This window comes from Podarcis bocagei (assembly GCF_964188305.1).
Source record: "Podarcis bocagei genome assembly, chromosome: 12".
Taxonomy (NCBI): Eukaryota; Metazoa; Chordata; class Lepidosauria; order Squamata; family Lacertidae; genus Podarcis; species Podarcis bocagei.
The window spans coordinates 19,952,131-19,964,596 of record NC_138137.1 but is presented as its reverse complement, the minus strand read 5'-3'; the positions used below and the strand labels follow the sequence as shown (position 1 = coordinate 19,964,596).

General features: G+C 48.3%; 1 protein-coding gene across 4 annotated transcripts in view; it reads left to right on the top strand.

Annotated features, from left to right (window-relative positions):
* The first annotated feature begins 3,415 nt into the window (after nt 1-3,415).
* LOC308570194 (uncharacterized protein) overlaps nt 3,416-12,466 on the top strand; it is a 92,564-nt gene continuing 83,513 nt past the window's right edge. For all 4 annotated transcript variants that reach the window (XR_014000962.1, XR_014000963.1, XR_014000964.1 and 1 more), the window contains exon 1: nt 3,416-3,609. Coding sequence is in view for 1 of the 4 variants with exons in the window: in XM_081165010.1 (XP_081021136.1) it covers nt 3,572-3,609 (38 nt within the window). In the remaining 3 variants the exon portion in view is untranslated. The remainder of the gene's footprint in view (nt 3,610-12,466) is intronic.

The window sequence follows — 12,466 nt, the reverse complement described above, 5'->3', positions numbered from 1 at the left end:
TTTTGCTGGTTGTATGTGATTTTTTTTCTCCATCAGAGCTTAACACTGGAGTGGAAACGACAAAACATGTGAACCATTTGTTGCCTTGGACCAATGTCCCATGAACGTTTATTTACAACATCCTAATATGTGCATGTTTGCGTGGCCTTCAGCCCTCCCCGCTGCCTGGTCAACCTAAGGAGATAGTTGCAAATATGGAGTTGTCCTCTCAGTTAATTGAATGAGGAAGTTCGTTAAGCACGAAGGTTGCGTTATGTGTCCTGCAAACACCATGCTTGCAAGACATGGATGGCATTTATGCAACGCTGTGGGTTAAACCACAGAGCCTAGGGCTTGCCGATCAGAAGGTCAGCAGTTCGAATCCCCGCAACGGGGTGAGCGCCCTTTGCTCGGTCCCTGCTCCTGCCAACCTAGCAGATTGAAAGCACGAAGTGCAAGAAAATAAATAGGCACCGCTCCAGCGGGAATGTAAACGGTGTTTCTGTGTGCTGCTCTGGTTCGCCAGAAGCAGCTTAGTCATGCTGGCCACATGACCCGGAAGCTGTACGCCGGCTCCCTCAGCCAATAAAGCGAGATGAGCACCGCAACCCCAGAGTCGTCCGCGACTGGACCTAATGGTCAGGGGTCCCTTTACCTTTACCTTTATGTATTTATGCATATTTAAGTCAAAACGCTTCAGGTTGATTCCAAAATAAGTCTCATTGACTTGTGTGTTAATGCTGGGGGAATCTCACCTTACGATTGCAATGTGTGACACCACACCAGATTGGAATTCCTGCAAGACATGTCAGTGTATACCAGTGCCAGATTTACGTATAAGCTAAGCAAGCTATAGCTTAGGGCCCCACTCTCTTGGGGTCCCCAAAAAAATTAAAGGAAAAAAACCCGGATGTACATTTCCAAAATGTAAAATAAAAAAACAAATAAAATAAGAGTTACATATGGCAACGGTGTTTTGTGTTGTATAGGCTCCTATGATGTAAGCAATGAGCCCCGCCTGCTATATAAAGAACCCCATTAACTTCAGTAGCTTGGGGCCTCATCAAACCTAAATCCAGGCCTGGTCCATACCACAGTCTAAAGTGTACACTGCATATGTTACAGGCCATAATAAAGTACTCATGAACTGTATTACAGTGGTACCTCGGGTTAAGTACTTAATTCGTTCCGGAGGTCCGTACTTAACCTGAAACTGTTCTTAACCTGAAGCACAACTTTAGCTAATGGGGCCTCCTGCTGCTGCTGCGCCGCCAGAGCACGATTTCTGTTCTCATCCTGAAGCAAAGTTCTTAAGCTGAAGCACTATTTCTGGGTTAGTGGAGTTATGTAACCTGAAGCATATGTAACCCGAGGTATTCCACTGTATTCCAGTGAACACGTACATGGAAGCATGCCATACAAACCACACTTCAGTATTCTGCATACATTCACGCATCCGAGTCATGTAGAATTTATATGAAATTTACCATGGTTCTGAACTGTTTCTGTGTTACTAAGGGGGGTGGGCAGGCGGTCAGCACTGAACTCAGCAATAAGAAAACGATGATGTGATGATCATCCTAAATCTAAATCTATATCCATATGATGATGTACTGATCATCCTAAATCTACTTGTGCTCTACATGGCATGTGTAAGCAATTTGTTAATAAATTCAGTATGCCACTTAATAAAAAAAATCTGTGCTATTTACAAAGAAATGGATAGGTAGTTTAGGGAGTTTCCCTGCTTTAATTGAGACGGTGCTGATTTATTTAAAACAATAGTATCTCTCCAAATCTTGAGTTGGCTTCAAACAAAATAATACAACACTATAAATGTCAGCAAAACACAATGTTAAACAAGATGCTTCTAGCAGTCACTAAAACATATGCTGTGTAGCAGCAGATCTTTCAGAATGTCTGCATTTTAGTTTCGCAGTTTGTAGTCCAGGCAGAACATGAAACTTTTCTCTTGAACAGCAGAGGTCTCTAGAACCCAGAAGTCTCATCCCTGCATTCTGCTTTGATCATGCCGTCATTTCCTTCCTAGTCACTTCACACGCCTCACTTGCTTTTCTCGTGTAGTCGTCATACTTTTGCACTCATGTCTTTAGTATGTACCCAGCCACAATACACCCAAGAAGCAATATCAGATTACTAGATATGTGTGTAATCCCATCTGCACCACACTGTACATTGAAAGCAGTTTGACCGTTTTAAAATCCTACATAACATTTTGGGACCTGTAGTTTTGAGGGTACTGAGAGTTGTTAGAACTGTCCTATCCCCCTCACAGAGCTAAAATTCCCAGTGTGGTTTAACAACTGATCCCACTTAGCCAGGTGACAGGGAACTGAAGCTTTGTGAGGGGTCTCCTAACAACTCTCAGCACCCTTAAGAAACTACCTTTACCAGGATTATTATTTTTTTTGGGGGGGGGAGAGAAGCCATGACTTCAAGATGTTTTAAACACATTGTGCAGGTGGCGCCCAAGAGTGGTTATAAATATGGCCAATGGTTAGGGATAATGGGATTTGTAGCCCAGCAATGTGCAGAGGCCACAGTTCCCCGACCCCATGGTTACACCTAATGTGTAGTTTGGTTCTTCCCTTAACACAGGATATGGGCAGAGGGCCTTCTCGGTAGTGGCGCCCGCCCTGTGGAACACCCTCCCATCAGATGTCAAGGAAATAAACAACTATCTGATTATTAGAAGACATCTGAAGGCAACCCTCTTTAGGGAAGTTTTTAACGTTTGATGTTTTATCGTGTTTTTAATATTCTGTTGGGAGTCACCCAGAGTAGCTGGGGAAACCCAGCCAGATGCGTGGGGTATAATTTAATTTTTTTTTTTTTTTAATGTTACACAACACTGAAGCAGAATATGATTACCCAGAAGTGTTGCAAATATTCAAAGTACCTGGGTGTTCACTTCAGTGCACAGACCCTGGTATTTGATGAAGAATATGATGTCCCCATTTTCAATTTTTTAAAAGCGTCTTTATCTCTTCTGGATTTTACAAGCCATGTCGCTGGGCTGAATGGGAGAACCGCTCCTCATTCCAAGCAACTGCAACAAGCAGCAAGGAAGGAAGGTGGTTCATGGCCAATAAGCTGAGCTATCCATGGCGATGGGGAAGAGAGAGAACCCCATAAAGTTAAACAGGACGAGAAATGAAATGGAAACACTCATAGGCGAGAGATGAGAAACCCATCAGGCCTCCAATGTTTGACCACAACTCCCCATCCCTGCCAGAGACCAAGCGCCAGCCCTCCAAGTTATGGGGAAATGCAGTGCCTCTGACAAAATAAAAGAAAAATACCGTAAATCCACGTTTGCTAGGTGAGCAGAGGGTTAAGACACAAGTTCCCTTTAAATTCCTAGAGGGCACTTTGTGAGGTCACATCCTCTGCTTGCCCAGGTGGAAAAGGTAACAACAGGAAGATAATCCTTAGCATTTCCTCTCACCTGGGGAACAGTCTGTTTGTCTTCCTACAGCCTTAGGGAAGGAATAAGAGGGTTAAAAGCACCACCTTTGACCCTAAACCATGTATTTTGTCATCTAGAAGTATATTTTGCCTGACTTATTTCATGGCTGTTTTCTGCTTGAATTGCACCTGCAGTTTTATGTAAGTAAACGATTCTATTTTTTTAAGTATTCTTCCTTACAGACTTCTGTGCTGTTGTTTTGTTTAGAGGGATAAATAAAATAAAGGAGAAGAGCCAGCCTTCCTAAAGCATCAATAATAATAATAATAATAATAATAATAATAATAATAATAATAATAATAATATTTTATACCCTGACCATCTGGCTGAGTTTCCCCAGGTTTCTGGGCAGCTCCCAACAGAATATTAAACGCACTATAAAACACAACAGAAAGCTTTGTCCCAAGTTTCTGTGTTCATGCTGCAAAGGGTGGTATATATTTAACTCTGCTAAACTTGACGCTCATCTTACTCAAGTGAGCAAGAGGAAGGTTAATTAATACATAATGCATCCTGTCTTAGTGTCCAAATCCATCCCGAGACAGGTAAGATCAGAACTGGCACAAAATCATCATTGCTATTTCAGTTTATATCTCCCTTTCCTTCAGGGAACTCTAGCTGGCACACATGGTTCTCCCTCTGTCCATTTTGTCCTCGCAACAGCCCTAGAATAGTAGAGTTGGAAGAGACTCCGATGGTCACCCAGTCCAACCCCCTGCAATGCAGTAATCTCAGCACAAAGGCTCCCATCCAATTTGAAACCAAACTGGACCCTGCTTAGCTTTGCAAATGTGCCAGCAGTTTTATCGCTGTACGAGTTAGGCTGAGAGAATGTGCTTGGCCCAAGGTTACCCAGAGAGCTTCATGGCGGAGTGAGGATTCTGATCTGCCAAGCTCAAGTCCAACATACGAACTACAACACCACACTGGCTTCCAGCTCCAGGCCCCAAAACTAACCAGAAGATGCTTATATTTTCCCCTATCATTTATCTCCTTTTTAGCCCATGAATGTTTGTATTTTCCTCCTCCTTTTTAGCGTGCAGGAGTTCCCATACAAATTAGAAGATTTTGGAAGTTGTCACTTCTAGGGAGGGGTAAGATGCTGTCACTGCTAAATTCAATTCTCCTTCAGAACTATTAACTGTACAGGAGCAACATCCTTTTTGCATCTAGTCTCTTGAAGATTTTTGTTTGTTTAAATTCTCTCTGCATCTCTACCTACTCTTAAAAAACCTTTACATTTTTTCTTAATGTTGTGGCCAGTCTTAGGCCAGGGCTTGACTCCCTTCTGGTTTCTGGGTAACTTGACAATCAATACTCAGGAACAAAAATTGCACAGTGTTTATCCTCAGGAACCAAGGCTGCTGTTTTTGGCTGGCTCAGAAGGGGGAGATGTAGCACAAGGAATGTCGCTGTCGGAACAAATTTTCCACTGCCAAGTGAATTCTCCAAGGATTGGTTCAAACTCTGCTTTTTTTTTTTTTTGGTCCACATGACCAGTTCTGGGTAGGCGCTCACATGGACAAACATAACGGATTAACCTAGCAATCAGAAAACCAGCAAGTGCTGTGGCTGCAATAGTTTAGCAGCCATAATCACAGAAGTGGCTTATTTGTAACTTTGGAGCGGGGTGGCGTGCAGAGTATAATTTGGTGGTATAATCTACACCGTACAGACATGTCAGCTGAGATCTCCCATGGCAGCTGAGATCTCCCATGGCAGCTGAGATCTCCACAGGAACACCCACGGGCTTGGTTCACGTGATCCTTCTCTTCCAAAGATCACACAGATGTGGGGGCTCTCTGTGTGTGATCAGGTGCCTACATGGAATACCTGGTTCACAAATGGAGTCTATTGGGCTGGCTGGCAAAGGAGAGATGCTTATGAGAACATAAGAAGCTGCTTTGTATTGTTTGTTTGTTTATTGGACTGGTTGGCTGTGTATTACACTGAGGTTCCCAAGTGACTTGTGACACATTTAAATATGTCAACGTAGATATGTTACAGTCAAACTTCTGTTCCCGAACAGCTCCGTTTTGGAACGTTTCAGCTCCTGGACACCGAAAAACCCCGGAAGTAAGTGCTCCAGTTTTTGAACACTTTTTGGAAGCCGAACGTCCAACGTGGCTTCCATTTGAGTGCAGGAAGCTCTTGCAGCCAATTGGAAGCCGTGCCTCGGTTGTTAAACATTTCGGAAGCCAAACGGATTACGTTTGACAACCGAGGTTTGACTGTACAGTGGTACTTCGGGTTAAGAACTTAATTCATTCCGGAGGTCCGTTCTTAACCTGAAACTGTTCTTAACTGAAGCACCACTTTAGCTAATGGGGCCTCCCGCTGTTGCCACGCCACCAGCGCACGATTTCTGTTCTCATCCTGAAGCAAAGTTCTTAACCTGAGGTATTATTTCTGGGTTAGTGGAGTCTGTAACCTGAAGCGTTTGTAACCTGAAGCGTCTGTAACCCGAGGTACCACTGTATAATAATGACACAGTCATACAAAACACTTGGAATTCCATTAAAAAAATATACAAAATGCATCACCGCCACAAGGAGCTTAGGTAGTGCACGAACAGCAAAGATACTAGCACCAAGTCACTACATTGGGTCATAGAATCATAGAATTGTACAGCTGGAAGGGAACCCCAAGGGTCATCTAGTCCAACCCCCTGCAATGCAGAAATCTCAACTAAAGCATCCATGTTAGGTGGCCATCCAACCTCTGCGTAAAAACATCAAAGGAAAGAGTCCACCACCTCTCGTGGGAGTCTGTTCCACTGCCGAAGAGCTCTTAACTGTCAGAAAGTTTTTTCCGAAAGTTTAGTTGGAATCGCCTTTCTTCAAACTTGAAGCCACTGGTTCGAGTCCTACCCTCCAGAGCAGGAGAAAACACAAGTGTTCCCTTGTCCATGTAACAGCCCTTGAGGTTTTTGAAGATGATTATCATATCTCTTCTCAGTCTCCTCTTTTCCAGGCTAAACAAACCCTTCAACCATTCCTCATAAGGCTTGCTTTCCAGAGCCTTGATCACTGAATTCTGTATTGTCAACACTGGCTAGCAACAGCTCTCCAGGATTTCAGACAGGAGACATTCCCAGCCCTGCATGAAGCTGCCAATGATTGAACCTAGGAGCTTCTGCATACAAGACAGATGCTCTATCCCTGAGCTATGGCCCTTTCACTTTTCCTTCCACTTCCAACATATAATTGTGTTGCCATCCCCAACCAAATATACGAATGAGGGTTATGTCACAGAATGTCAGGCTTCAGGGAATCAGCTTCCTCCCCTTTTGGCAGTAGATAAGTAGAACCAGTTAGAAACTTTAATGATCACAGTGAGAGAACAAAGAATCTAATTCCTAGGAATGGCGATGCTCCCAATTAAGGGTTCCACCCACTTACTCCTAGTCACCCTGTCACCACCATGTCTTGTACCCTGAGCTCGTAACCACTGTGCTGCCTGTGCTGACACCTTATCAGCTCTTCTTGACCTTGGGCTGAGTGGATTAATGCTTTCCAAACACTGAATCTGTTAACTCTCTCCCTCCCAGTTCTTCTCCTCCTAGCTGTTCCCCATCCAGTATTTCCCAGCTTCTGCCTTCTGAACTATGTCCTTCTGCAAACCACTGTTCCAAATCTACACTGTTCTCCTGCTCCTGGGAAGATTCAGGATTCTGATCAGGAGCAGGTGGAGGGGGAGGCTCCCACCATTCTTCCTCAGTGCAGCTCTCCTCAGCTCAGTCCCTGACACAGTAACATATGAGCAAGACAGACTATGTTCCCACCTAGCACAATATTGACAACTTTGACTGCCTCAGTGTAGGTCTTTCACAAGATCTGCTACCTGATCCTTTTTATGAAAGTCGGAGATGTTTAATCAATAACCACATGCAAATGCTATGCAAATTATTTCAGAATTTGCATCTACACATGTAGATCATCATAAGCAGATTTTAATGCAAACTTATTTTGCCCTCTTTTCCTGTGATCCTTTGGGGAGGCTCGTTTGCATCCATGCAAATTGGCATTGTGTGAATGGGCACTCAGTCAAACGGTAAGAAACATAAAATCAATTAGGGCTTTGAGATGGAACTCCTGTGCGAAAGGATGACCCTCAGCTTCAGAGCAGAGGATGATGAGCCAATGAACTTACAGAAATGTCAGGAAGAAGGAGAATGACATAACCAAAACTTATGCAGGGGGGGGGGATGGGACTCTTGAACATTACAGTGATAAAATAAGAAAATCATAGCCACGGAGATGAATAATGATCAAAGACTGAAGTGAAATCAAACTGCAGAGCAGAGGGAGCGAGAGAAAACAGCAGGGGTGACACAGAGGACAGAGGGGGGGTGTCTATATCTTTCCAGACGAACACCCTGAATCAAAGTGAAATGTACAACTAATTCAATCCACCCAAGATGTTTCGGGGGCAGCTCAGATGCGGCGTCTCCTGCAAAGTTACTCCAGCTGCTCCACACACAATTCTTGCCAGGGAGTGAAACAAATTCTTGCTGGCTGGAAACATAGGGAAAATAACCCCCAAAGAGCCCTCCCACGTCCATATATATCTGTATCTGTATCTGTATCTGTATCTGTATCTGTATCTGTATCTGTATCTGTATCTGTATCTGTATCTGTATCTGTATCTGTATCTGTATCTATCTATATATCTTTCTCTCTATATATATTTATGTAAAGGGACCCCTGACATTAGGTCTAGTCATGGCCGACGCTGCAGTTGCGGCGCTCATCTCGCTTTATTGGCCGAGGGAGCCGGCGTACAGCTTCTGGGTCATGTGGCCACCATGACTAAGCCGCTTCTGGCGAACCAGAGCAGTGCACGGAAATGCCGTTTACCTTCCCACTGGAGTGGTACCTATTTATCTACTTGCACTTTGACGTACTTTCAAACTGCTAGGTTGGCAGGAGCAGGGACCAAGTAACGGGAGCTCACCCCGTTGCAGGGATTCGAACTGCCGACCTTCTGATCGGCAAGTCCTAGGCTCTGTGGTTTAACCCACAGCACCACCCGTGTCCCATATATATATATTGCAGTAAATAAATAAAACCAAATGACTCAACCAAATGATATTTTAAGGAAGCAATTCTTATTGGGAAGTAAGCCCCATCAAGCACAGCAGACAGGGCTGGGGTACCTGGGGCTCCCCAGATGTTGTACCCCAACTCCCATCATTCCTGACCATAGTTTATGCTGCTAGTGTATGCTTGTGAAACGTGGACCACTTATAAATGCCATCTCCAACTCCTCGAAAGATTCCATCAATGAAAAAATTTACACACCACCTGGGAAGACAGGCAAACTAATGCCAGTGTACTGGAAGAAGCAAAGAAGCGATGATTCTTCAACATCAACTTTGTTGGACTGGTCATGTTGTGCAGATGCCTGATGATCGTCTTGCAAAGCAACTACTCTATTCCGAACTTAAAAATGGAAAGCGTAATTGTCAGAGCTGCTTCAAGATCCTAGCTCACAGAGGATCACGCTAGCCAGCGGTCATTAAGTAAAAGTCTTTATTGAATTACAGTTTCCATTCTCACGCTGCTGTCTGCAACTCTACGTCTACTAGCTAGATCGGCGAGGCTCCGTCTGAGTCTCCGCCCCGTGCGCACCAACTTAATATCCTAGCCTTGCTCCACCTTTTCCTCCTGACTGTCCTCCTCTGGGTCCCTCTACCCCCCGGGGCTTCTTCCTTCCGGGATTCTTCTGACGCTGACCCGGACCCTTCTGCCTCCTTGCGCCGGGCTTTAGGACCTGGTTCCCTTTCGGGGCTGCTCACTGCGCCGCCTTCCTCTGCATTTGAACTTGGCGCGCGCGCCCAACCTTCCACTTTCCTCTTTACCGTTTCTTCGCTCCCCGATGGAGGTGTGGCCACTCCTGACTCCTGCCCTCCCTCCTGTGGTGAGCTGCCAGCGCTTCCCCCCTGGCTCCTTTCCTCTTCCCTGCTTCCTGGCGGTGACGCTGGTCCCGATTTCCAGCTGCTCCCCCCTGAGTCTCCTCTGGCTCTATCTTCCTGGGGTGCCTCTCTAGATTCCCCCCTTGCCCTGGCCACTGGTGCTCCTTTCTGTGAATCCTCTGATTCACTGGAAAGACTGGGAGATCTCGGGTCGTCGTCATCACTCATCCTTTCCTCTGTCTCCTCCCCTTCGCTCTCTGTTTCCTCCCTTGCCCGTGCCTCTGCACCTAAACCCCTGACATCCATCCCCCCCTCGAAGCCCCCCAGTCCCCCCTCCCCTCCTTCCGGTGCTGGAGCTGGGGGCTGCTGTTGCAAAGGGACGAACGTCGGATATCGGTCGCTTCCCGTGGCAGGCCTCCATCGGAACTCTTCCGGGTCTTCCTCCCTGCTCTCGTTGACGACAGTCACCTCCTCTTCCATCTCTGTGCCGCCGTGCTCGAAACCAGGGTCGTCCCCGAAAATGTCCATGTCCGTCTCTCCCGCACTTCCTCCAGGCGGCGTTGCTCGGCCGGAACAGTCCAGCCACTTCCTGCGGAACTGCTCCTCCGGCCTATCGTCCCACCAATACGAGGGTTCTGAGACAGATCCCGAGGGTGACCCCTCCGGGGAACGGACGTCTCGTGTCGGTTCCTCGTCCGAGTCGAACCCCCTGAACGTGCTGTCCGAAAGCGTGGGCGTGAAAAGCCAGTCGTCGAAAAAGTCCGCTGGCATAGGTCTATGTGGGAAGAGGGCATGAAACTCGTCTTTGAGCAGAGGTTCGTCTAAAGCGTAGCCCGGCACCCAGCTGTTAGCACTGGCCGGGGTGCCCTCCCTGGTGAGAAAGTATTCTACTCCCTCTTCCCCCCATCTGGAGTCCAAAATCTCCGTGACTTCGTTGATGCGCTCCTCCTGTGCCACTCCCGCGTGCCCCGTTCCTTCTCTGAGCGGACTCGGCGCCGTTCCGGGTTCCTGGAACCTGTGCGGTGCCTTGTAGGGAGTGAGCACCGATCTGTGGAACACCGGATGCATTCTGGAACCCTCCGGAAGCGCCAGCCTGAAAGCCACCGGGTTGACCTGCTCTTCGACTTGGTAGGGCCCCAGTTGTTTATGCCCTAGTTTCTTCTTGGCCAACGACCTGGCCGGCACTGCGTGGGCTGCTAACCAGACCCAGTCTCCCACGTGGAGCTCTTCGCCAACCCTTCTGTGTTTGTCCGCTTGTACCTTGTATGCGTGTTTAGCCAGCTCCAGGTGGCGCCGCAGCTGATCGTGGACTTCCTGCAGCTCCGACGCGAACGCATCTGCTGACTGCGGCTCCCCTTCTCCCCTGCATTCCAGTCCCGGGAAGGTTCTAGGGTGCCGCCCGTTGTTGGCGAAGAACGGCGTGACGCCCGTGGATACGTGCTTCGTGTTGTTGTAGGCAAACTCTGCAAGCGGCAGGTAATCCACCCACGTCGCAGGCTGTTGGTTCGCATAACATCTCAGGTACTGCTGCATGATGGCATTGGCTCGCTCCGCTTGCCCGTTGGTCTGCGGGTGTCTCGCCGACGCCAGATTGATCTTGACGTTTAGGAAGCCCATCAGCTTCTGCCAGAAGTTCGAGATGAACTGCCGCCCGCGGTCGGACAGAATAGACCGTGGCAGACCGTGAACCTTGAACACGTGGTCTATGAACAGTTTGGCGGTTTGCTCTGCCGTGGCCACCTTAGCACACGGAATGAAATGCGCCATCTTGGAGAACAGGTCCACCACCACCAACACTGCCGTCTTGCCCCTTGAGCTGGGCAGATCCGTGACAAAGTCCAGAGCCACCCTTTCCCAAGGTTCGACCGGAGTTTGCAGCGGCTCCAACAGTCCAGCCGGCGGTTTGTGCACCGTCTTTGCCCTCTGGCAAGTGTCACACCTCGCCACGTAGTCTGCGACCTCCCCTCTCATTCCAGGCCACCAGAAATCCCTGGCTACTAATTCCACCGTCTTCTCCTTGCCAAAGTGCCCGGCCGTGGGTGCGTCGTGCAGCTGCTGTAGCACCTTGGCTCGAAGTTCGTCACCCGGCACGTAGATGGCCCCTTTACGGATGAGCAATCCATCTCGTAGCTGGAAACCGTCGGCCGCTGCCTTGCCCCCTCGCACCTCTGCCATCTTCGTTTGTGCGAAGGAGTCCCCCTGCAACGCTCGCCGCACCGCCTCTAGGTCCACGGTCGCCGCGGCGCACGCCCACACTGTCGGTGCAAAGATGTGCATGGCGGCCGCTGGTGTTGCGTCCTCCAGATACTGTGGCTTGCGGGAGAGAGCGTCTGCCATGATGTTGGTGTCCCCCGGGACATACTCTATTCGGAAGTCGAAGTCCGCAAAGAACTCAGCCCAACGTATCTGCCTCTGGTTCAGGAACTGTGCCGTGCGCCAGTGTTCCAGATTCTTGTGGTCCGTGCAAACCTGCACCGTGTGCTTGGCGCCGATCAGAAAGTGCCTCCACGCCTTGAACGCTGCATGAATGGCCAGCAACTCCCTGTCCCATATGGTGTAGTTCTGCTCGGACTTGCTGAGCTTCCTGGAGTAAAACGCTCCCGGCCGCCACACGCCCTGCTGGTCCTTCTGCAGCAGGACCGCCCCCACTGCTCTGTCCGAAGCGTCTGTCTCCACCCTCATCGGCATGCTGGGGTTGACATGAAGCAGCTGCTCTTCCGACGCGAAGAGACGCTTGAGGGCCTGAAAGGACTGCTCCGCCTGCTCTGTCCAGATGAACTTCTTCTTCTTGGAGCTAAGGGTGTCAGTGATGGCCGCCGTCTGCATCGCGAAGCCCTTGATAAACTTGCGATAGAAGTTCGCAAAGCCGACAAACCGTTGGACCTCCTTCCGGTTGCGTGGGCTCTTCCAATCCAACACTGCTCGAACCTTGGCGCTGTCCATGGCGAGCCCCTTGTCAGACAGCTTGTAGCCCAGAAAATCCACCTCCGGCACGTCAAATTGGCACTTCTCCAGCTTGGCGTAGAGCCTGTGTTGCTTTAGCCTGCCCAGCACTTCCTTGACGTGCTTGTCATGTTCTT